This window comes from Lygodium microphyllum, chromosome 23 (genome assembly GCF_053477565.2).
Source record: "Lygodium microphyllum isolate KBCC chromosome 23, Lygodium_microphyllum_v1.1.10, whole genome shotgun sequence".
In the NCBI taxonomy this organism is placed as follows: Eukaryota; Viridiplantae; Streptophyta; class Polypodiopsida; order Schizaeales; family Lygodiaceae; genus Lygodium; species Lygodium microphyllum.
In genome coordinates this window covers 44,754,184-44,777,540 of record NC_141157.1, presented here as the reverse complement: position 1 = coordinate 44,777,540, position 23,357 = coordinate 44,754,184, and the positions used below count along the sequence as shown (strand labels likewise).

Genomic DNA, 23,357 nt, shown 5'->3' with positions numbered 1-23,357 from the left:
ACGCTTCCACTCGTTCTCCAACAGACTGACTCAAGTTCATGAATTCTTCTCGCATCCGCTCTTCAAAACCTTCACGCCCGAATTTAGTGAGAAAGGCTATCTTCAGTTGATCGCATGTGCCAAACGTTCCTGCTGCTTATCTCTCATATCACTAAAACGCTGTGCTCTTGAAAGTGGCGGGGAATATTGCCAACCAATGCTCAGGGGTTCTGGCATTGTTAGCCACACATGCTACCATAAACTTTGCTACATGAAGATCAGGGTCTTCACTGTACTCTCCCTTAAAAATTGGCAACGGGACTACATTCGCTGGCCTGTCATCAATATTTCTGGGATGGATCTGGCTTGGAAGTGGACCTCCAGCAGGAGGAGGAAGGGCTTTGCTGTGCCATTGGGACTTTTGTAAAGAGTTCCGCAAGGGCGTCTGTGGGAGCTTTCGCTCAACTGCCAAGACTCACAGACCGCTTATTGCTTCAAGCGTTCCAAACGAGCTCTAATGGCTATCTCTCACCTAGCCGACGCGCCATCGATCCTACGAGTGTAGTGAGCTTACCTTGATGCTTGATTGAGTACCCTCCTCTCTCTTGCACTCTGGTAGCTCCACGATTCTTGATGCTAGCTCTGTTAGAGATCACAGCCAGGCAGAGGCAGGTGTGCAGTCGGACAGGCAGTCGGACTGCACAGTCGGACTGCATTTAATGCAGCCGACACAGTCTCTGACACTTATCTGCTCACAGATTATAGACCAGTGCAGGCAGTCCGACCAGTGCAGGCAGTCGGCTGCATTAAATGCAGCCGACACAGTCTCTGACACTTATCTGCTCGCAGATTATAGACCGGTGACACGCGCAGATTCCGTCTCTGTTCGCAGATTTCATACAGGAGACAGTGTAGACTGCAGCGGACTTCGAGGTGAACAGCAGGTTGCATCGTCGAGGTGGAGACACGCAGTCCAGTGCACTGCGCCCGTGTATATATCTGCATATCTTTGTTTTCAGCACTTACAATTGAATCATCACTTAGAAATCCTAGCTGAAACATATTGTAGGACATAGGGAAAGATTTCCTCCATAGTGATAACAAGGAAGCACCTTGGCAAAAGATAGTAGCGAAACTTCTTCACACTACACATAAGAGCTAAAACCATATGCTTAGCAGGAGTGTAGTTCTTCTTTGTTGGTTTCATCACTCAACTAGCAAAGTAGATAGGCCTCATGAGTGAGGTCTTTGGATACTCCTAGAGACTCTAATCCCACCCTAGGATTCACATAAAAATCTTAGTCCCATGATAATGGTATGATAATGAGAAAGATGCTAGGATTTCTTTTGTTTTTCGAAACTTTTATTTACTCTCTTTATTCCAAGCAAGTATTTTTGCATTAGTGAGTCGCTACAAGGGCAAGACCAATTGTACCAATACATGAATAAATTGACTTAGAGACCCGACCTTCCAGATGAAAGAAGTTAAGCTCCTTAATTGAGGTAGAAGCTTGTAGTGTTAAGAAAGCACGAATCTTATTCGGTAGGTAGCTTTATTTTCATTTTTTGACACCGCATAGCCTAGCAAGACCACCTTTCTTTCTCCAATAGGACATTTATCTATGTTGAGTTGTCTACCCATTTGTGCTAATCTACTTACCCCTTCATCTACTCTAGCCAAGTGGAGATCACGAGAATTGTAGATACAAAAGTCATCAATAAACACTTTGATTGATTTACCAAAGAAAGGTTGAAATACAAAGTTCATGAAACGATGAAATGTAGTAGGAACATTAGTTAGGCCAAAGGGCATGACTCTATATTCAAAACACCCCCAAGGAGTAATGAATATTGCTTTTCTTTGATCTTCTTCAGCAAATTGGATTTGAAAATAGCTCGAGTATCCATCACAAACAGTGTATCTTTGACGACCAGCTACCTCATTGAGAATCTCATCTTGAAATGGAAGAGGAAAATGATCTCTCTTTATTGTTGCATTGAGTGGTTAGTAGTTCACACAAACCCTCCACTTTTTTTTTTCCTTAGGTGTTACCACAACTGATAAAATCCATTTAGAATTCTCTAGAGGATAGATGAAACTTGTCTTTAAGAGTCTTTTCACTTCCACTACGAGAGCATTTTGTTGTGTGACCCCCAACCGTTGCAACTTTTGTATTGCCAGTCTACTATATGGCTTCAAGTTAATATGGTATTCCACAACGGTTACTCCTGCAATGTGATCATGATTAGAGATAAACAAAGTGGCATGCTTCCTCAATATTACCATATAATCCTCCTTATCCTTTGTACTAAGATCCTTTGCCAACATCTTTTCTAGTTTCTCTTCACTTGGTCCTATCCAGATGCTTGACTCGCCTAATAATAAAGCTTAATGAAGCTTCTTCAAATCTTCTTTTTATCACAGACTATCAAACAAATGGCGCTATGAGAAAGGGGGTTGAATTTTTCAATCTTGGCTTGAACTACACAATTTCTGAGTAGAGATAGAGGGGTTTGGGGTTTTGAAGCCCTGGGAATCTAGCTGTGTAGTCAGTTTGAGCTGAGACAGACCGTAGAGCCCGATTGCTTCAGAGAGCTCCCCTTTCCGCAAGATGATGTTGAGCTAAAACATGCGTTACTTGCTGATTAGCCTCTTAAACAGCCCCAAAACACGCTAAAAAATGCTCTTTTAGAGAAAAACCCTAAAACAGGGAGCGGTTCGAGAGAGTTTAGTGGAAAACCTAATTTTTGGGGTGCCCTTCCACATCTATAAATAGACAGGCTGCCCCCATTCAGCCTCATTCCGTTTGTTCAGGTTTCTCACTCCACGTGTAGATTTCAGCCATCGGCCTCCTCCCACGTGGCTGTCCAGTCCTCAAGACCGCTGTCACTCCATTCGTGTTTGCTCCTGCTGTTGGCGCCTTCATCCATGCTGATGTCAAATGCTGGCGACATCATCATCTGTTGCAATTTGATCATCAAATCATCACCAACCACATCAGACAGTGTTTCAGCCTGCTGTTTACAGCAGACTGTGCGCAGTTTCCAGCCTTCGATCGATGGTATGCTGCTGCGTTTACCAATTTCTAGCCTCCAGATAGTTGCGTTTTGGTGACCAGCCTGTTGCCATTCACTATTCAATACTCCTACACTCCGACTGGTGGTCACAAACTTGGGATCCATCTCTAGTGGACGTCACACTCCGGCATTGCTTCCTTGAGTACACTGTACACTCTTACATTCATTTATAGCATTCATTCACTTTAGAGTTGTGTTCTCTCTCTCCCTTCTTCTGTTTGTGTTTGAGTTTTGAGTTTTTGCGTTTAGGGTTTGAGTTTTGAGTTTTAAGTTTTACGTTTAGGGTTTGAGTTTTGCCCTCTGTGTCTGTGTTTGTCTCTTTGTGTTTCTATTGTGGTCGTACACTCTGTGTGTCCTTAGTGCAAACCCTAGCAGTTTTCTTCACAGATGATAGGTGATTGGAAGCCCCAAATGTAAGCTGAGATTTGATACCACTGTTGCGTAGGTCAAATGTAAGACTTGTGCATAGCAAACCAAAGAAGCTCTCCTTTACTCTCTTTTCTTAAAAAAATTGAAGGTGCAACTCATGGAACTCAAAATAGACTAAGAAGAGTAAAGTAAATTTGAGCCCCGTATATGGAGTGAGTATCTCCTTCATACCGTATTTATAGTATTAAAGTGAATTTTGCTTTGCCCAAACATAGACCCTTTACAATCACTCTTTTTGCAAAAGAGTTTGAGTTAATTGAATCAATGGTTACAATCAATTGCACAACTTACAATTGCTGAGAGCCATAAAATATTTTTAAAATATCTTCAGTATATCTTCTAAAACTCAAGTGTAAATAAATATTTACAAAGAGTATATATGTACACCTTAGAATAAATGACGATGCGTTTATTTAAATATTTTAATGAAGAAGTCTTTGGAATAAATAGTGCTTGTCGTGTGTATTCAATTCATCTTGCTCTACACATTAGCTATCAAAAAATCAGAAAATTATGTTAGAAAAATAATCAATTGAATAATTGCAGCTAGCCATAATAATTAACTAATAATTGGAATTTGATTAAATAATCAAATCACGTAAATGTTAGTACTTGAGATATGAATATTGTGGCATCACCCACGTACGGCTTCACTCGCGTTCACACCTAGAAGTCTCATGCGTGGAAAGGATAGGCATCCCCATTAACCTTCCACCCAAGATTCGTTCTTAGGAATGTGCCTCGTGCTAATGGAGAACCATCTAAGGCACTCATCCCCTCGTGTAGGTGCTAGCTGGCAACCGTTCAGCAAGCTGCTCCATTGAGCAATGTAGAAATTCAGCCAATGGCTGATCTGAATAGTCAGCAAGATGTTGAATTCGAGGTTTAGTAGGAGTTTGTACATAGTCAGGAAGCTAGGTTGATGCCTAGATGGTACTTGTAGACTATGAAAGATAGTCATTTGGATGCTCCTATTGCTGGTTGTATTAGAAGGCAAGCCCGTTTGCATGTTCATGTTAATACAATGGAGTTTGTTATGGCAGCATATACAATTGATGATGAGGAGTCTGATTGTTTTGAGGATGCACAACAGAGTGTGCATAGGATGGCATCAATGCAAGCTGAATTTGATTCTATCATGAAGAATCAAACATGGGATTAAGTTACGCTGCTTGTTGGAAAGAAAGCCACTAGTATTAAATGGGTCTATAAGCTGAAAAGAAAAGCGGATGGATCCATTGATAAGTATAAAGCCAGGCTTGTGGCAAAAGGCTACTTTCAAAATTAGGGTATTGATTATGAGGAGACATTTACTACATCCCATATGACTACCATACAATGTATGGTTACTTTGGTTGCCCATCATGGTTGGGACTGTGCACCAGCTTGATATTAACATTGCATTTTTACATGGGGAACTTCAAGAAGAAGTGTAATGTACAACAGTCCATTTGTTTTGCAGTTGAGGGATCTGAATACTTGATATGTAAGCTGAAAAAGGCTTTTGTATGGTTTAAAGCAAGCTCCACAAGCTTGGTATACAAAAATTGATGCCTTTTTACTTAGCCAAGGGTTCATTAACAGCTCATTAGAGTCTACTCTTTAGGTATGCAAGGAGGGGGGATTCTTCTTGGTCATATGTCTTTATGTAGATGATCTTTTGCTCATAGGGACATATCGTAATCAAATTTTAGTATTCAAAAAAAGTTTGCAGCAAACTTTTGAAATGTCAGATTTGGGGCCTTTGCATTACTATTTGGGCATTCAGTTTATCCATGATGCTAGAGGCATTGGATTGTCTCAGTCCAGATATGTTGGTAAACTCCTTGAGAGGTTTGGCTTCTAGGATCGCAAACCAGTTAGTTAGCACACCAATGGAGACTGGACTCAAGCAGTCTTTGCATGATGACAGTGATTTGTTTGACATCCATACATATGCTTCAGCAGTTGGATGTCTCATTTATTTATGTAACGCAAGGCTAGATATTCAGTTTGCAGTTTCAATCCTGAGCATATATATATATATATATATATATATATATATATATATATATATATATATATATATATATATATATATATATATATATATATATATAGCTCACGTGTGTCACATTGGCAAGTTGTAAACCACGTTTTTCTTTACTTGTAGGGTACTAGGACTCTTGGATTGCTATATGCCAAGGGGGGACCATTGCAATTACATGCTAATAGGTCCTCATGTGATGAGGGCAGTGCTAATTTTGGCACCCTTTGAATGTGCTAAATATAGGAAGGAGCACGGAGTCTCATGGCAGAGCCTGTGGAGCAGCACATGGAGTTGATGAGCTTGACAACTTCTCTCTAGATGCATAGGCCATGATGATCCATGATGAGCAAATACAACTTCACGACTGGTAAGATGAGGATGAAGAGAGTGATTAGTAATAGCAAGCTGAATACGAGGCAGCTTTCACTGCCACAGGTGAATGTGTATGGCTGAGACGTTTGTTGGCTGATCTTGATGTATCTGTCATGGAGCCTACTCCTTTGTTTATTGACAATCAGAGTGCCATTGTAGTGGCATGGAACCCAGTGTTTCATGCACACACGAAACACATAGAAATCTACCATCACTTTCAGAGAGAGGCTACATGCAGGAGATAGCAGCCTTGTCTACTGTCCTATCACAAACAAAGTGGTAGACATCTTCACTGAAGCTCTTCCTCACGATAAATTTGAAGCAATTTGCAATGCTTTAAATTTGATCTCCTTTGGTGGATGATCCTCATAAGCTGATCATTTTTCACTCCAAGGGGGTTTATTGGGTTTGACTCACACCTACGCTCATAGAGGAGCGTTGGTGATCAATAGTAGGATATTGGGGCACTTTTTACTCTCCTTATGAGAGGTTTTTCTCCTTAGCTACTTTATCTTCTATTTTGTGTGCTTGTGTTATACAACTTGGTCACTTATCGTGTTTTACACCTTTTAGGTGTGAACGTACATTAACAACCCTAAGGTTTAAGGTTGCATACTATGGCACATGCTGGAGAATGTGCAAGTTTGAAGGGTGTGGATGTCGTGTGGCTACACATTCAGTGAGGGAAAAACAAGGGAAAGACATCTATATAAGTACTTTAGATATGTGCTTATGGGATATTTACTCATGATCCTAATAGATTTTTCTAGGATCAAAATTGGCCCACCGAAATATTCTAAGTTTTCAACTATTAAGTTCCGATAACTTAATGAGAACTTTGGGTAGATCTAAACACATGTAAGGATTGTAATTTTGCTTGCATTGGCTTGTCGATTAGTTTGTTCATTTCGATTTGAATACTTGGACGACCCTATTAAGTGTTTGTATGTGAAAGTCATGTTGGTACAAGTTGCAACCAAGGATTGCTGTCTTAAAGAATTTGTATGACAGATCATGGTTTTCTTGGATGTATACCATTTTGAAGAACAAAAGATTTTGTGATATTTTAGAGGGCCAATTTTTCTCTTATACAAGGTATTTTGATGTATGTGGATTGTTTGGTACTAGACTGTTGTATACTTGTTTGGGGCCTAATTTTGGGTATAGATACATTATTTTGTGCTTGTATTTTTGTATGGTGAATATGGAATCTTTTGATGGTGATTTTAAATTGGATTTCTTATGATCCATAGTCTCAGAAATTGGTATTTCATTAAGCTATATTCTTAGTAATTGGGATTTCATTGAGCTATAGTCTTAGTAATTGGGTTTTATCTGAGCCAGTCTTAGAAATATCATTTGAAAGTGGATGTATATGTTGTATAGGGATTGAGCCAAAGCTTTTTTGCGAAAAATAGAATCTAAAATAGGATTTCTTCTATTTCTTATGAGTTTGTTGGATTTTGCCTCTATCCTCTATAGAAATTCTTGTCTCTCTTTTGTAAACTCTTCTTGCCAAGAGCCTGGTGGTTTTAGGCCAGACACAGTAAATACCCTGACTCTGCAGCAACACACTACCAAAGCTTAGGATATTGGGGGATGCAACTGGAGAAGAAGAAAACATGGCTATAGTGGTCCTAGAGAAGTGGGCAATAGCAAACACAGCCTTTGAGAAGAAAACACAACTGTTTGGATGATCCGAGAAGTGGGCAGCAGCAAGAAGTGATGAGAAATGCAGCCCACACATTGTCATGATGATTATGCCAGCTAGGGTGGTCACACCAGCAGTACACAGCAGATTTGATGTTGGAAGTTGGATGGGCGGATTGCCAACTTGTCGCCAACAGTTGAAATAGGTTGAGGCAACAAGTGTGGCACCTAGGCAGTAATAAGATTGCCTGCTGTTCAGCAAATGCAGCTGGTTGGAGTCGTGGTAGTAGCTGACTATGAACATGTGTAAGAGTTGCTAGCAGGTGGACAGCGAGTATGAGGGTGCAACAATTGTAGATACAAGATGTGGGATGTGAAAAGTGGTCGGACAGATTCTTATTTTAGACACATGAGCCAACCAATTGTCTAGGATGGTGTCTAGGCACACTTGGGTGGCACTTGGACACTTTGGGATTAAATGTGGGTGTCCGGACAGTTTTGTGACATTTAATATTTGAGTTTTGGGGATGTTTATTGAGCTAAAAAAGGGTAATTAAAGTTCATTAAGCCTTTCTTGCTTAACTATGCTAACTAGACAAAGCTCCTAACATCCTAAGTGGACTCCATATAGGGCTTATAACTAGGAGGTGACTGTGACCACTAGTAGAAAGAACTCTAATAGTTGCTTTTTTCATTAAGTTTAGAGTTTGGTGCCAAAGAAAGGCTTGAAATCGTTCCAAAGGTGATGCCTAGTGTCTAAGAATTGGCTTATGGTCATGGTGTAGTGGGTTCAAGTCTCATTGGTGCATCACTTGGTTGGACTCCTATAATCATATGGTGCGTTTGTGTAAGTTTGGGTAGTTGCCTACTTGAGCACTGTGTTGATTCTCCTCCTTGTTAGGGTCACTGAGAAGGTGGGTCCCAACGTGATTAAGCTCCATTGCTCATTTGGCTTGCAAACTTACTATTTGCACATAGAGAAAAAACCAATGTGGTTCTTACTCGCTCTCTTGGGGAAAGGAGGTGCCCCACCTATGTTCTAAATTTTCATGGTTTGGGCTTGCATTAAATGCTTTATATATGATAAAAAATAGTCACATGGTTTGATCCCAAGGTGTAGAAGCATTGCTCACAGAATTTCTGTCTAAAGCACATGGCTAGAACAATGCTTTAGAAAAGAACTATATAACTATCGATGACTCCCTGTATAAGCACTGCATTAAATCCACAAAGAATTACACATTCCTGAAACTTTTGGTTCGGAACAAAAATGACAATATTTTACTGAAGATCTTCTACTATAAAGATGGGGAATATAAGTAGAGTACAACAATATCAATAAGAAACACATGTCCAAATTCCAATGTGAACATATCAGATGTTTAGCTTCTAAAGTTAGACCGAATGTATTCATTCCATGTGGAAGTTATCAGATTATTTAGCCTGCTGCATACCGCCCAAAGAATGGGTAATAACAAAGCGATTCTAGACTAGGGGATGCCCTATTTTCTCCTCGTCTAGGTAGGTGACATTTCTGAGTGGAGGGCATACTTGCTTCCCAGCTCTGATGAATGCTGCAGCAAAATACATTCAAAACCTGTGCTGAGACCTTTGCACGGTTGTCACATCCATCGATGGCATCCAATACTAGTACGGTACAAATCGGACTAATAAATCTTGGATGTATGTCCAATGTAAAACATTTGTACATATAATTTTAAGGCCTATACTTAATATTGGGGGTTAAGATAATTCACTTAACATATATAGAGTCTTTACACTAGGAGTTTACATATGGAGAGCTTGAGAGCGGAGGGAGGGTGGAGGTAGGGTGAAGGGAGAGCTTAAGGGAACAGAGGGTAGAGAGCTTGAGGAGAGAGAATTTGAGAGTGAAGAGCTTGAAAGTTGAACTTGAAATTTGAATTTGAAATTTGAGAGAGAGAGAGAGAGAGAGAGAGAGAGAGAGAGAGAGAGTGTGTGTGTGTGTGTGTGAAAGACCAGTGTGATCCTCACACAGGAGCAGGGAAGAAAGATCCGCTCTCCTGTCATCCATCAGTGTTTTGCTACACACTTCGCTTTATTTTGCTCATCCTCATCATCGCGTGCCGGTTCGGACGCCTTGCAGCCTGAAGCCGACTGACTTCGCCTGCTTCTGCACATCGACCTGCCCTGCGTCTGCACCGCCCGTCTGCCCCCTCTGACCCGTCGTGTGACCTGCCATCCGTCCTGCCCGCCATCAGGGACAACTTTGCTGAGGAGAGACAAATCGATTGCAGCAGACGACCTTACGCCAGTGCAGTTCTGCTCTGCCCCTGTATGAACAGCCTTCTCACTGCCAGTCAGGTACAGACCTGTTTTGCGAGCAGCCCAGACTTCAGCACAGTCCCTGTGCGCCCTTCTGCAGACAGTTACAGGCCCCCAGACTTACAGGCTTAGACCTGCGGTCAAAAGGCTTGCATACAGGCATCTGCAAGGACAGAGAAATCTGATTGCAAGGATAGGTCACGTCAGAGAGAGAAGACAGCAGTATGGCTGGCCTGGATATGGATTTTCTAGACCGGACGGTGGCAGCCCTTGGCCCTGATTCTGATACAGAGGAGCCGGAGGATATGGTGCGGTGCACGGAGGAGATGCCTCCGGGTTCTGAATTGCCGCCTGCGGGCAAACGCTCCAAGCATACTTCTGACGAGTCAATGGGTCCTCAGGAACATTCCTATGCGCAAGTTGCCTCTGATCCTGTGGATTCGCAGGAGATTGACTGGGAGCATTTGTTGGACTTTGCCAATACTCTGCTTGGCGATTATGTCCAACATAATAATGAAACTTTTTCTGACGCGGGAACTAATGACGTGCTGGAAGCCACGGTGGACCCGAAATCAGTCTTGCGGTATTTTCCGGTGTTTTATGACCGTGCCGTTATACTTTTCTTCACTGGCAGGATCCCAGTGCTTTCACATATTCGCCAGTGGATGCACCATTTATTGCAAGGGGAGTGTGTTGAGGAGATCTTCCTTGGACCTCGCGGCTTTTATGAGGTGCTGTTGAAATCAGAAACACATCAAGCTGAGCTCCTGTCCGAGTTGCCATTATTCTTTGATCGCCGCTTGGTCCATGTTGTACCATGGCGGCCTATGGGAGACTTCCAGCGTCTGCTTCAACGAGAATGCCCGGTGTGGGTGGAAGTGGAAAATTGTCCGGCGGTCTATTGGCCATTGTTGAAGGATGCGATGGCAGTTGTGGAAACAGTGCTGGTTCCCCCAAGCCTCAGGGCTATGAATTGAAACCGTTTATGCATGTTATGGGACATGGCCAGGAAAAGGCCTGCGTGGCTTCGCCTCAATTGTTCTGGCATGCATCCTTTGCATTTTCGCTTGAAATGGGCAACTTTGTAGAACACTGCTTTTCATGTGGTAAATTGGGGCATTCTATGGCCGAATGCCCCGAAAGACAACCGTCGTCCGAGGATGCGCATGTTGTGCTGCCTAAGGATGACATGGTGCTTGATGCCTCGGCACAGGAGGCCCTTCAGCCACCTAATGTCGTGGATAAAGGCGAACAACAGGTCCTGGGTTTGGATTCCCGTAGCACTGATTGGATTGAGGCACGTCAAACAAAAGGTAAAAAGTTGGATGCAGGCCTGGCGGATCCTGGGCCTAATGCTTCACAGGATTCCGTGCGCACGTATATGCACAGGAAAGAAATGTTCACTTCACAGCATGCTGCGCGTACTATGGCCCCGTCTGCCCCCCGTAATCAGTCTACAAGGAAAGTCTATACAGATGGTCCCAAGGGCCTACCTGCTAAGCTGGCGTTTGATACAAAAGGTAATGTGATTACACCCTGGGATCGGCGTTATTCCCGCCCCACTCCCAAGGCAGTGGATTTTCCTTCTACCTCTAAAGCAGGTCGCCAGAATTCGTTTGCAGTATTGGCTGATTTTCTGGATGAGGGTATCCTGGATGCTCTCGCGGAAAAGGTGAAATCGAGGCAACAGGCACCTCGTTCTTGGCTTCCTTTTTTTGAAGATATATGAAGATAGCCACGTGGAATGTGTGAGGCATTTGCTCTCGCCATAAGCAACATGCCATGTGGACTGTCTTGCATGAGAACCAGTGGGATGTATTGTGTGCAGTTGAGCACAAAAGTCACGGTGAAGCAGGAAAAGTTGTGGATTATCATGGATTCCGTCTGTTTTATGCAGGGACACATGCTACGCACTATTCGGGCGTGCTGATGATGGTCCATGAGAAATACCATCCTGTTCTTGTTAAAAATGATGTGCAGGGCCGCTTTCTGGTAATCGAAGTCTTATTTGAAGGAGAGATTTTATGGTTGCTGGGCCTCTATGCTCCGAATGATTCTATATCCCGACAGGATCTTTGGTCGACTTTGCAGGGCTCGATGTCACTTGGTCGAAGGGGGTTTTTGATGGGAGATTTCAATATGTGTGTTGACTCTTCTCAGTCCACTTCAGGGCATTCGGTAATGGATGCGCCGGAAAGCCGGGTGTGGAATTCCTTTGCTTTGCGCGTACTTAAGCAAGATCTTTGGTCGTGGCTTCACCCTTCTTTTTCAGGGTTTACTTTTCATTCCGCACAATATGCAACTACTTGGTCGCGGTTGGACCGAATGTATATCATGCAGGGGGATGATTTTCTTTCCGAGATGCTAGAAATGAAGGTCTTGCAGCAATATGCATTGACAGACCATTTCCCCCTCCAGCTTGAGATGCGGGCACAACCTATTGCACCTTTTATGCAGTTGCTGGATAGGCTCCCTTTACGTTTCAACTCCTCTTATTTGAAGCATCCAATTTTTCAGGGCTATATGCAGTAATTGATTGAGAGGTTCTTATTGGACTTTGCCTCTGAGAGCTTGGCTTCATTTGCACGGCTGCTCTCTAATGTGCAGCGGGTTGCTCGGCAATATGGGATCCATCATGTCTCTCTTTGTCGGCGACGTCGACATGCAGCAGAGGACTCACTGGCTTTGGTCCGTTCGTTGCTCGTGGATACCCCAGATGATGATTTTCTGCTGTCACTGGAGATGCGTTTGGCCCATCTTATTCAAGTGTTTCAGTTGAAATCTTATCAGCAGGCCAAGCTGCATAACTTGACCGACACATTGCAAGATAGTGCCTGCCAGTCTCATAAGTTCTTTCGCGCCTTGCATGCTTCTCCTGCTCGCGAAAATATGACTAGACTCTAGGATTCGGAAGGTCGCATGGTCACTGATCCGTAGACCATTGTCAATATGTACAGAAATTATTTTATGGAACTTCTTGGTTTTTCTCCCTCGCCTTGTAGCCAGGTTACGCATGCCCGCTCGGTCTTCTATCATCTGGTCCGCTAGCAGGTTCCACTTGATATGCAAGCCACTTTGGAGGCGGATATTTGCGAGGAGGAGGTTATGGATGTTTTATTATACCTGCCTAAGGATAAAAGTCCTGGTTGGGATGGTCTCACTAATGAATTCTTTGAGAACTCGGTCACGCAGCTGGTGAAGCCGTTGGCGGTTATGTTTCAGCAAGTTTGGGAAACAGGGGTCATGCCTTCCTCATGGAAAGAAGGCCTTATCAAACTGATTCCAAAGGTCCCTTCGCCGTCAATGCTGCAACACTGGAGACCAATTTCTTTGATGGGCTCGATGTATAAAATCTTCTCCAAAGTGCTGGTGAATTGGCTTCACAAGCACCTTCCAGCTATTGTGCATCCTCTCCAATATGGTTTCATTAAGGGCCGCAACAATCTGCATAATATCTTAAATGTGCAAATGGCTATTGACTATGCACGGCACTCCAGTCAGGAAGTGGTATTGATTCAATTGGACTTGGAAAAGGCTTTTGACTATGTGGACTGGTCTTTCATTGCAGATCTCATGTCTACTATGGGTTTTGGTACTCGGATGTCCCGATTGATCTACACCATTAGTGCTCCGGCTTCTTCAAGAGTTATACTCAATGGTGGGGTTACAGAGCCATTTGTCCTTGCACGCTCGGTCAGACAGGGTTGCTCTTTGAGTCCTCTCTTCTTTGCCCTAGCGACTCACCCGGTCCTTTCAATGTTATCCTCAATGGCGGCTTCTGCTCAGCTGGCAGGATTGTCTCTTCCTTTGGGGCAGCACTTCATTAGCCAATCTTTGGCTGATGACACCTTTATGATTTTGTGGGCGGACAGGGACAACATTCGAAAGGCATTAGATGTTTGGACGCTCTTTGGTCAGGCCTCTGGTCTTTGCATCAATGCCTTTAAATCAGCCATACTCAGTTGCATGGAGCCTGATTTACAGTCATTAGGTTGGCAGGGCCAGGTGGTTTCCCGTGGCTCCATTGTCAGGCATCTTGGATACCCATTGGGGGTGGATGTACGGCCAAAGGAACTACTGGAGTGGATTTCACAAAAACTGGCAGCGAAGTTTATGTATTGGAAGTCGCAAGCGTGGCCATTCCATGTCCGCCTCAAAGTGGCTCAGACAATTATGCTACCAATGCTAATGTATTTCCTGCTATTGCTGCCGTGGACGCCTACTACTTTGAAGGCTCTCACTCATCCCATTCGTTTCATGCTATGGAAGAAGGATTCACTGCAGGCAGGTATTTCGTGGATTTCATGGTCACATACATGTACCCCTAAATGCATGGGTGGTGGAGCTATTTTGGATCGAGAAACTCATATGCTGGCTCTTCGTTGGTCTCTTTTTCGTGCCACATGTGTGGATCATCACCTGTGGACCATTATAGCCCGTTATTTTCTTGAGGACAGCGGGCTACACCATGGTAATACACGACTTCGGGCCTCCTGGTGGCATGTCCTTAATGCTGACTCTCGATTTTCCAGTCCCTCTTCCTCTCTGTTACTGCACTTGGTTGGCTCTTGGAAAGTGGTGCTCCAAAAGGCCCGTTGGCATCCAGTGGGGGACCGCTTGCAGACTAACTCCTTTCAGCTGGAATTGTTGGCAGTATCGAGATTACTTTCATGGGAAGATAAACATCAGCTTAGACCGAGATTTAACCGCATGGCCCGTTTAGGTGTGACTTCGATTGCGGATGCTACCCTTGCCACTTGCAATGTCCTCGCATCGTTTCAGACTGCTAGGAGACTTTTCAGGATCCCGTGCGGATACCGTGGTTTATGGGAACAGCTTTTGTCGGAGCTTCAAGGTAGGCAACCCTTTCCTGCCTTGGCTGTGGATCGTCCTTGGCAGGACTGGGACCTTGCAGGCCGGTTGAGTCTGGAAAAGGCCTCTACTAATCAGGTGTATCATCTTCTCATTCAAGATCACCAATGGCTGGGTGTGAAAGCTAATACTGTTTGGGGACTGCGGAAATCGCAGTCATGGTGGCAGGCAACGGTGATGGAGGGCTGGCTGAATAGGGCACCTTTCAAATGCAAGGTCTTTCTTTGGCGGGTAATGATTGGTGGTCTTCCTCTTGCCTCGGCCCTTTCCAAGCATAGAATCTCGAATGGCAATTGTTTCTTCTATACCACTACTGCGGAATCGGCCCGACATCGATTTCTTTCTTGCCCGCTCGCCAAGAATATCTGGTCACTCTTGTCGCAAATCTGGCGCACAGTGGTGGAGTCCTCACTAACTCCTTTCGATTGGGTTTTTGTGCGTCCAAAGTACCCCACACCGCCACAGTTACATATGAAGATCTTATTTCACTTTTTTAGATATTGGGGATGCTGGCACATTTGGACCACGCACAATGCTTTTCTCTTTGATTCGGCCTCTAATGTACCGAGACATATTGCCAGGCTTAAAGGGCTCTTGCATTGGCAGATAGATCTCATCTGGCACTCCGACTTGCTCCCTTGGGAGGATTTGCTTCCCTGGCATATGGCAATCGCCTCTGGGTCGTTGCCATGATTGGTGTAACCTTTTTCGTGCATTAGTATGGGGATTTCCCACATGTTGGCCTAGGGCCCTCGTGTCTCTTGTAATCATGTACCTTTTCGTAATTAATACAATTACCTTTTACGAAAAAAGAGAGAGAGTGTGTGTGTGTGTGTGTGTGTGTGTGATTACGAAAAAAAAGAGAGAGTGTGGGTGTGTGTGTGTGTAGTGAAATGTGTTTCGTCTGTGTGGCTTCTATGAGGTTGTGCTTTGCTCACCCTCGGCACGAGATTTTTTTCTCCATCAGCAGCCCCTCTTTTTTGATAGACAGTTGATGCATATTGTTTCTTGATGTCCAACAGCAGATCTCCAATGTGTGCTCAAGTAGGTATGTTTGGTATGGGTGGAAGTGGAGTGTTGCCCGGCTATTTATTGGGCCCTCCCCAAGGGTGCTATGGCCATAGTGGGTCATGTTGGTGCCCCCTAGTTTGAAGGCAGCCAACAAAAATAGATTGTGCATTCTATGGAATGTAGCATGAAAGAGGCCCAATTGGTTGCACACCTCAATTGCAATGGCATGCGGCCTCTTTGGTTTCAGCCCAATTGGGTACTTTTGTTGGACACTGTTTCTCCTGTGGTCAGTTGGGTCACTTCTTGGTAGAATGCTCGGATAGAAAGAGTACCTTGGTGGACCAGCCTATGGATAAGGACCAAAACGCACCTCCCCATCTTGCTGATCAACAAATTATTGAGCATGGCCAATCTAGACTGAGGCAACCAGCTCCTCCTTCAGATCTAGAGACACATAGATAAACGAAAGCCCACCGCAATAAAGAAAAAGCCAAGGAGACCTCCATGCATGTAGTACTTGCTGGCTCTTCTTCATTGTCGGACCTTCTCTACACTTATTCACATCATTGAGATGCACTGACTACTCCAGTTTCTACTACTCCTAAGGATCTGTAGGTCCCCAAAGAGCCACAACAAGAACAACACGCTTGTGACCCTCCAGCCTTGCTAGCTTTTGATGCTGTGGTCGAGTGATCTCTCCTTGGGATCACAAGTATCTAGGTTCGACCTCCCACCTTGTTGATGGACCTTCCTCCTCACGGGCCAATTTTCCAAGGTTGAATCCTTTTGTAGTGCTAGGAGACTTCTTTGAAGATGGTGTATTGGAGATTTTGGCAGCGAAGGCCGAGGCCCATGCAGCAAAATCTCGTCAACACTCTTGATCCTACGTGTCTATTTAGGCTTGGGGTGTCTCTTGCACACTCCTCCTTTTGTGTTTGTTGAATCCATTGTATCTAGTTTATATATGATGGCCTAGAGCCACCTTGAACATTGTAATCCATTGTATCTAGTTTATATATGATGGTGTGTGTAAATGGGGTTAAATGTTGATGTAATAATTCTACTTTGTAGAGGCAAGCTTCAAAAATAGAGTATTTGTCCTTTATTTGAATTGCACTGTTATAATATGAAGCATCCTGTTGTTGACGGCCACCATGATCTCAGTTAAAATCTGCAAATTCAATCTCTACTAGTATCCAGCAAAAACAGTCCATACTAATTCTTTCTTTTCTGATGCTTTTTAACAGCAAAATGAACGGACATGTATTGTAAGTCTTCGCAATGAGGACATTGTGATGATTGAGGATGCTCTTAGACGTCTTCAGCTGGAAATTGAAGAATGCACTGCTCAAAAGCCTGGTTCCTCTGTTACTCTGGAAGAACATGAGTCCGTCCCTGAGATGACCATTGTTGAAGTTCATAAAGAGACTGTTTGCAAAGAAAAACTGGCAATAGAGAATACAAGGTTATGCCTTGAAGCAAGGAGGAGGTTGTCATCTTCAGATTTTGAAGAACAGAGGCGAATGCGCCAGTCATTGCCATCCTGGGTTGAAAGGCAGAAAATTATTGATTTGATTGCCAGCAATCAAGTCGTAGTTCTTACAGGAGAGACGGGATGTGGAAAGACAACACAGGTTATGGAAACCTTATGTCCTTAGTACCAAAGCAATCTCTTTTTAGGAAGTAGTGAGAAGTTCATGCTTTCATGCATTGCTTTCTTGTGCTGGCCTAGCAAGTTTGAAACTGTTGATGAGCTGGCTCTTTTAGACTTACCTGCTGTCATTTGGCTATTCTCGTCTTGATTCTCAACCCAAGATTGAGTCTGAAAACTCATTTAGAGAACAAACCTGAAAATTAATGTTGATTTGTGGTTTGGGCTGTAGGCTGAAGGTCACCTTTCTTTGCAGGTCCCACAATTCATACTAGAAGATTATGAACTGAATGGTATTGGTGCTGAAGCACACATTGTAATTACTCAACCAAGGAGGATTGCTGCCATCAGGTGTTAGGTGGCTGAACTTTTTCTGTATAATTTTATCTTTTGGAAGTGTCTGATGAATCTACTTCAGCTGCTGATACTGGAAAAGAACCTTTGTGAATGTCTCCCTTTTGATTTTCCATGTTGCAAAGTACTCTGAGCACTAGATTACTTTCAAACCATTCACCATTCTAAATCTGTGTATTGGTTTAGATATTGATGATATTGTATAAGTGTGAATCCTTGGTGACAATGGAACATGTGTTAGAATGTCTGTGGCATTATCTTGAATTGCATTTCTTCAAAGCCTTTTGGAAGGTCATGTCAAGGGAAACCAATCTGCTAAACTCATCTTTATGGCAGCAAAGTATAACAGCTGCATAAACTCTGTGCTCCATACTGGTGGTCTAGTTTTAGAGAGGCGCTTACCCTTAAAGGCTGCACCGTTAACTTTGTTATGTTTATGAGCATTTGTGCCAAGTTCAAGAAGGCTTTAGGGGCTTACTACCTTCAGGAGATGTATTTGTTAAGACATCATACATGTTCAACAAAGCATTTAGGGGCTTCCTAGATTGATTTGTTAGGACGGTGTATGATTTGACAAATTTCCTTTTCAGCAGCTCTTCTTGCATTGACCAACAAAGTTGTCATATCACAGTTACATGATGAATAAGATCTGACTATCAAATTATCAAGGTAAGCTGCCTTTTGCTGGTCTTTGTATGATGGGATGCCTAGTGAAAAAACGGTGTCCAACATTGCCCAGCAAGAAAAAGAGGATGGTTATGCACCACAGGTTTAAGGTGGCCATGTACGTTTCATGTATCTCTTGGGGGTGCCATGATAATTGTCCAAATTTTATCCACCTTGTCGATAAGGAAATAGAATGGTGATCAAACACTCTGCCAGTCAAATGTTATGCTTGCATTGACTTGCCACCTATGGGAAGGTAAAGTTCCTGCAGCTTCTGCTTCAGAGAAATTAATAGTAAAATAGCAATTATGCAGTGCAATATCTTGTATACATATCTATAATATCATTACATCTGAGGATATTGTTTGATGCAATACTCAGCTAAAAAGGTGCATTACAAACGTAAGACCTTAATTAACTCTTTATACAGCCCCAAAACTCAAAAAATACCAAAATTTATTAAAGACTACCTAAGTGTTTGTGTGCCATAAGTTAACACCCAAACTTTGAGAGGAACCAGGACTCCAGCTGTTCTTCCCATCCTTGCTTTGCAGATCCTACTTCAATTGGCTCTAGTTTCCAAAGCTGTCTAAACCCCTCCTTGGCAGATACCTCAGTTCATGGTGCAGCCAGCCCTCCATCAGGTCTGGGTGATCAGTCCACTCAGCTAGACTTCTGTGTTTGCTGTAGACGTCTTCTCTACAGCTTGTCTAAGCATCTAGCTTGCAATTGTCAAGTCCTAGAGGCTGCGTTTATTGCTTATGGACCTGGCAGTATTGTTGAAGTCATCAGCTGTGCAATTACCAGCCCCAATTCAGGCAGCAAGAGGCTGCATTTTTCTGTTTCTGCAAGCACATGCATCATCTGCTTCATTTTCAGCCTGCTTCCCTCAGTTTTCAAGCTGCTGCCCTGGTTTTTTTGCTCCTATGCAGGTGGCCCTGCTGTTACTGCCTCCGATCAGCCTACTCCAGATATTGTGATCTGTATTTGCTGCTGCTGATTGCATTTAGAGGCTGCCTATTGCGATTCAGGATCCCTTTTGAATATGAGACTCTCTCCAGTTCATCTCTGCCCTGAACCTTTCTAAGGCATGGAGGTTTGAGGTTTTGTATTCACTCTTACATAGTGTGTTTACAACATTTAATATTATTCATTCATTCTTCATTATCTCTGAGTTACTCTTTACCTTTTAGTTTTAGTGCTATCACTTTTTGCATTTTGTTGTATACCTTGGTTGCATGTTGTCCATAGATGGATCCATATAGTACGATCCATCCAGTCCAGTCGGATGTGTACGATCCGTCTTTTTTTCTTTTTGGAGTTGGTGTTCAAAGAAAAGTTTATTTCTGCTCTACCCTTTTCCTCTTTCTCCTCATTGACCCTAGCCTATACTTCATTTACCACCTCTTCTTCTACCTCTCTCTTACAAGCTCCTCTACTTTTCTCTCTCCTCCATCCACTTCTTTCTAGACTCTACCTCTACATCCTCTTCCTCTTGTGTCTCATCCCATATAGCTCTATTTCTATTTTGTCTTCTTTTACCTCCTCTTCTTTCCCTTCCCTTGTCTCTACCTATATTTCTATATTCTTTACTCCTCTTACAATGCCTAAGCCTCTTCATGAAAAGCCTTCTCATTATACACAGCTCACCTTAAGTCTTAGCCTTAACTTTATTTTTGTATCTACTACCTACTACTTTTTATACTTGCTACTTGGCACTTGTAACTCGCTATACCGTGATCCATAAACCATGATTCATCATTGCAGGTAGTTTTTTTTAGAATCCATTGTACATGTCTTCAATCTTATAAATAAAATTGGATCTTGGAAATTACTTCTGATTAGAGTTTTGGATTTACATTTTGTCTCAAGCTCTCATCATGTTCATGACTCGTTGTTGAAAATTGAAGCAAAGACATTTGTGGTTTGTAAACTATATTAGTATTGGATGGATAAAACCTTGTGATACTCTCATGGGTAGCCACTCTCATGTTAAAACAAGTAATATTTACTAGCCTAACTTGTAATTTTCTATGTATTTTTTAATGACCGCACGAAACATTGGATTTTATCCAGGATTTTTTTGTGTACGTTCGGTACCGTACTAAGTCCATGTACTGGATGGATTGAACGGATCATACATGACTATCTTGTTGTATACTTATGTTAATCTTCCATGCGTGAGTATTTCTTGATATGGTATCAAAGCTAGGTACTCTTTGAAGAAATCTAAGTCTTGATTTGCAAGCTTGATATCAAAGACAAAGAAGTCTGATGTTTCTACATCAAGAATTGAACATGAGTGGTACTCTCAACTCACTCCTAGAGATTCCAACACAGGCGGAGAAACATCTGACTACCATGGTTTTTATTGACAATATGATGATCTCATGGCCCAAGTAAGATTTGATTCTCATGTATCAAGCCTAACAAGCTGTGAAAGGTTCTATGGAACTTATAATTGGGATTGGCCACCCAATTGGAGAAAGAGACATCGAGTACAAACCTTCATTCTCTACCCCCTTTCTACTTTGGTATCAAGTACAAAAGTTTACACTTTTGTTTTCATTTCTTTTGCTCCTACGTGCATACAAGATTTTGGTAATAAAAAAAAAAAACTCGCTTCCCAATTTGTTTGCACAAACTTAAGTCTTGAAGAGGAGAGACTTGTGTATGTAAATATTAGAAGAGGTACTCATAAGAAAAAATGAAGTAATTCTCCTCCGAGTTTAGCATCTTCAAGTAGCAAGCTAGTTTGATGTTGATGCTTCATTTCAATTTCCATAAGAAAATAATTTATCTTCATTCACTTCTATTCCATTTACATCTCCATTTCCAATCCCACCCTTCTCTTCCTCTTCCACATCTTCATACACCCCATTTTTCACATTCCCATTTACCATTCCACTTGTCCAACCACACACCACACTAGGGGATCTTAAAATATCGGCACATCCTTTCCCTGTAAATTCTTTGCTTTTGCCCAACCAGGTGGTATAGGTGCACCGATGGTAGGGGTTTAACCCCCAAACCAAGCTGCCATGGGGACCTATATGCAAGGGTGTTCCACCCACACATCTAAAGACTAAAACCCCACCCTACTCTCCCATCTCACAAGTAACCATATAATTTTCCAACATGTCACTACCAAGTGGGTCAACCTATACCTTTTTGGAATTTGAACCACACACAAGTTAGTCATCTGCTTTGGGACACACATGTAGAGTCACCATTCCAAGCTTCAATGCCACATGTGACACCTAGTCACCCACAATTCTATCCTATGCCATCGACTTATCCCTCACCTCACATAACCATCCATCCATCTGCATCTGCTAAGCATGCGTTTATGGACAAGACTTGTTTTAATGGGTCTAACTTTACGACTTGGTTTAATTTGATGCGATATATCTTGGTTCCCAAGGCTTGTGGAAACTTGTTCGTGGGTAGGAGCTTAAACTTGACCCTTGCTTGTTCTCCTTTGAGGTAGTTCACTCTTGGAAGAGCAGAAATGCCGTAGCTATCGTTGAGTTTCTTTCCCATCCTTATTTTGCAGTTCCTACTTCAGTTGGCGCCAGTTTTCGATTGTTGTCTACACCCCTCCTCGGTAGATACCCCAGTTCCTGGTGCAGCCAGCTCTCCATCAGCTCCGTGTGATCACTCCACTCAGCCTTACTACTGTGTTTTCTGCACATGCTTCCTCTGCAGTCTGTCTATGCAATGAGCCTGCAGTTGCCAGCCCCAAAGGCTGTGTTTATTGCTGTATGGACCTGGCAGGTTGCTGAAGTCATTAGCTGTGCAGTTGCCAGCTCTAGTTCAGCCAGTAAGAGGCTGCGTTTTGCTGTTTCTACAGCCAAATCCATCATCTACTTCATTTTCAGTCTGCTGCCCTGGCATTTTTGCTCCTGTGCAGGCTGCCCTGCTGCCACTGCTTCCATCAGCCTGATCTAGACATGCTGATCTGTGTTTGCTGCTGCTGATTTCATTCAGTGGCTGCTTGGTCTGATTTAGGATTTGTTTTGTAGTCACGGAGGCTTAAGGTTTTGTATTCACTCTTGCATAGTGTGTTCATAGCATTCAGCATTATTAATCCATTATTCATTTTGAGTTACTCTTTACCTTTCAGTTCTAGTGTTATCACTTTGTGTTTTGTTGTGCACTTATGTTTATGTTCTATGCTCAAGTATTTCGTTACAAGCCTCAGATCTTCCCATCTACCAAGAAAGTATCTTTTTTTTGGCAAGTAAAGTGTGGCTAATTATATTACTCAGAAGGTTGAATACAATGAAGTGCATATGCTCAACAGACTAGCTGGAGCTGATGCAAATCACAAATCCATTATGTATACAAGCCTCTCAAGGCGGTTTGGGGGGGATAGGGGCAAGAAGCCATGGAGGGGGGGGGGGGGGGGGGGGTGTATCGCCATCTGGGGCTGCCCGCCTACATCATGAAGAATAGGTAATGGCTGCCCCAAGTGTGCAGAAAGTGAAAACGGAGTTCCTGATAGGCTCGAGACTCGCCCTGCATCTAGTCCCATCGGTTGCGAAGGGAGTGGATGATAGAGGTCAAAAGCTCTGCCAAAGTCACATATACTAAAAGGCACTCTCCACCAAAAACCACTTGATAGCCAGCGTGCCTTCCAAATGTGCCATCCTGTAAGACTGCCTATGATCTTCCATACCTCTGAGTTTCCTACTGTGGGCTCCAATACTTAGCGGATGGGTAAAGCCTCCAAGCCGACCATTGCATAAGACCCAATCTGGATGAGAAAAATCGTGTCTTGCATCTAGGCCTCATACAAGAGGTGACAGCCCTGGCTGACTGCCTGCCAGCAAAACCCCCCCACGAGATACATCCAAGGTTGGATGCCACACGGCGGAGAATACGACAGGCTCCTCTTCACACGAGCTGGAGAATACGGTAGGCTCCTCTCCATACGAGCTGTGCCGCCTTGCAAGACCA

General features: G+C 43.1%; 1 protein-coding gene across 1 annotated transcript in view; it reads left to right on the top strand.

Annotated features, from left to right (window-relative positions):
• Nucleotides 1–23,357, top strand: part of LOC148016123 (uncharacterized) — an 80,711-nt gene that overhangs the window by 19,599 nt on the left and 37,755 nt on the right. The window contains exons 5-6 of the mRNA XM_087664226.1: nt 16,972–17,358; nt 17,632–17,726. Of these exons, the coding sequence (XP_087520352.1) occupies nt 16,972–17,358; nt 17,632–17,726 (482 nt within the window). The remainder of the gene's footprint in view (nt 1–16,971; nt 17,359–17,631; nt 17,727–23,357) is intronic.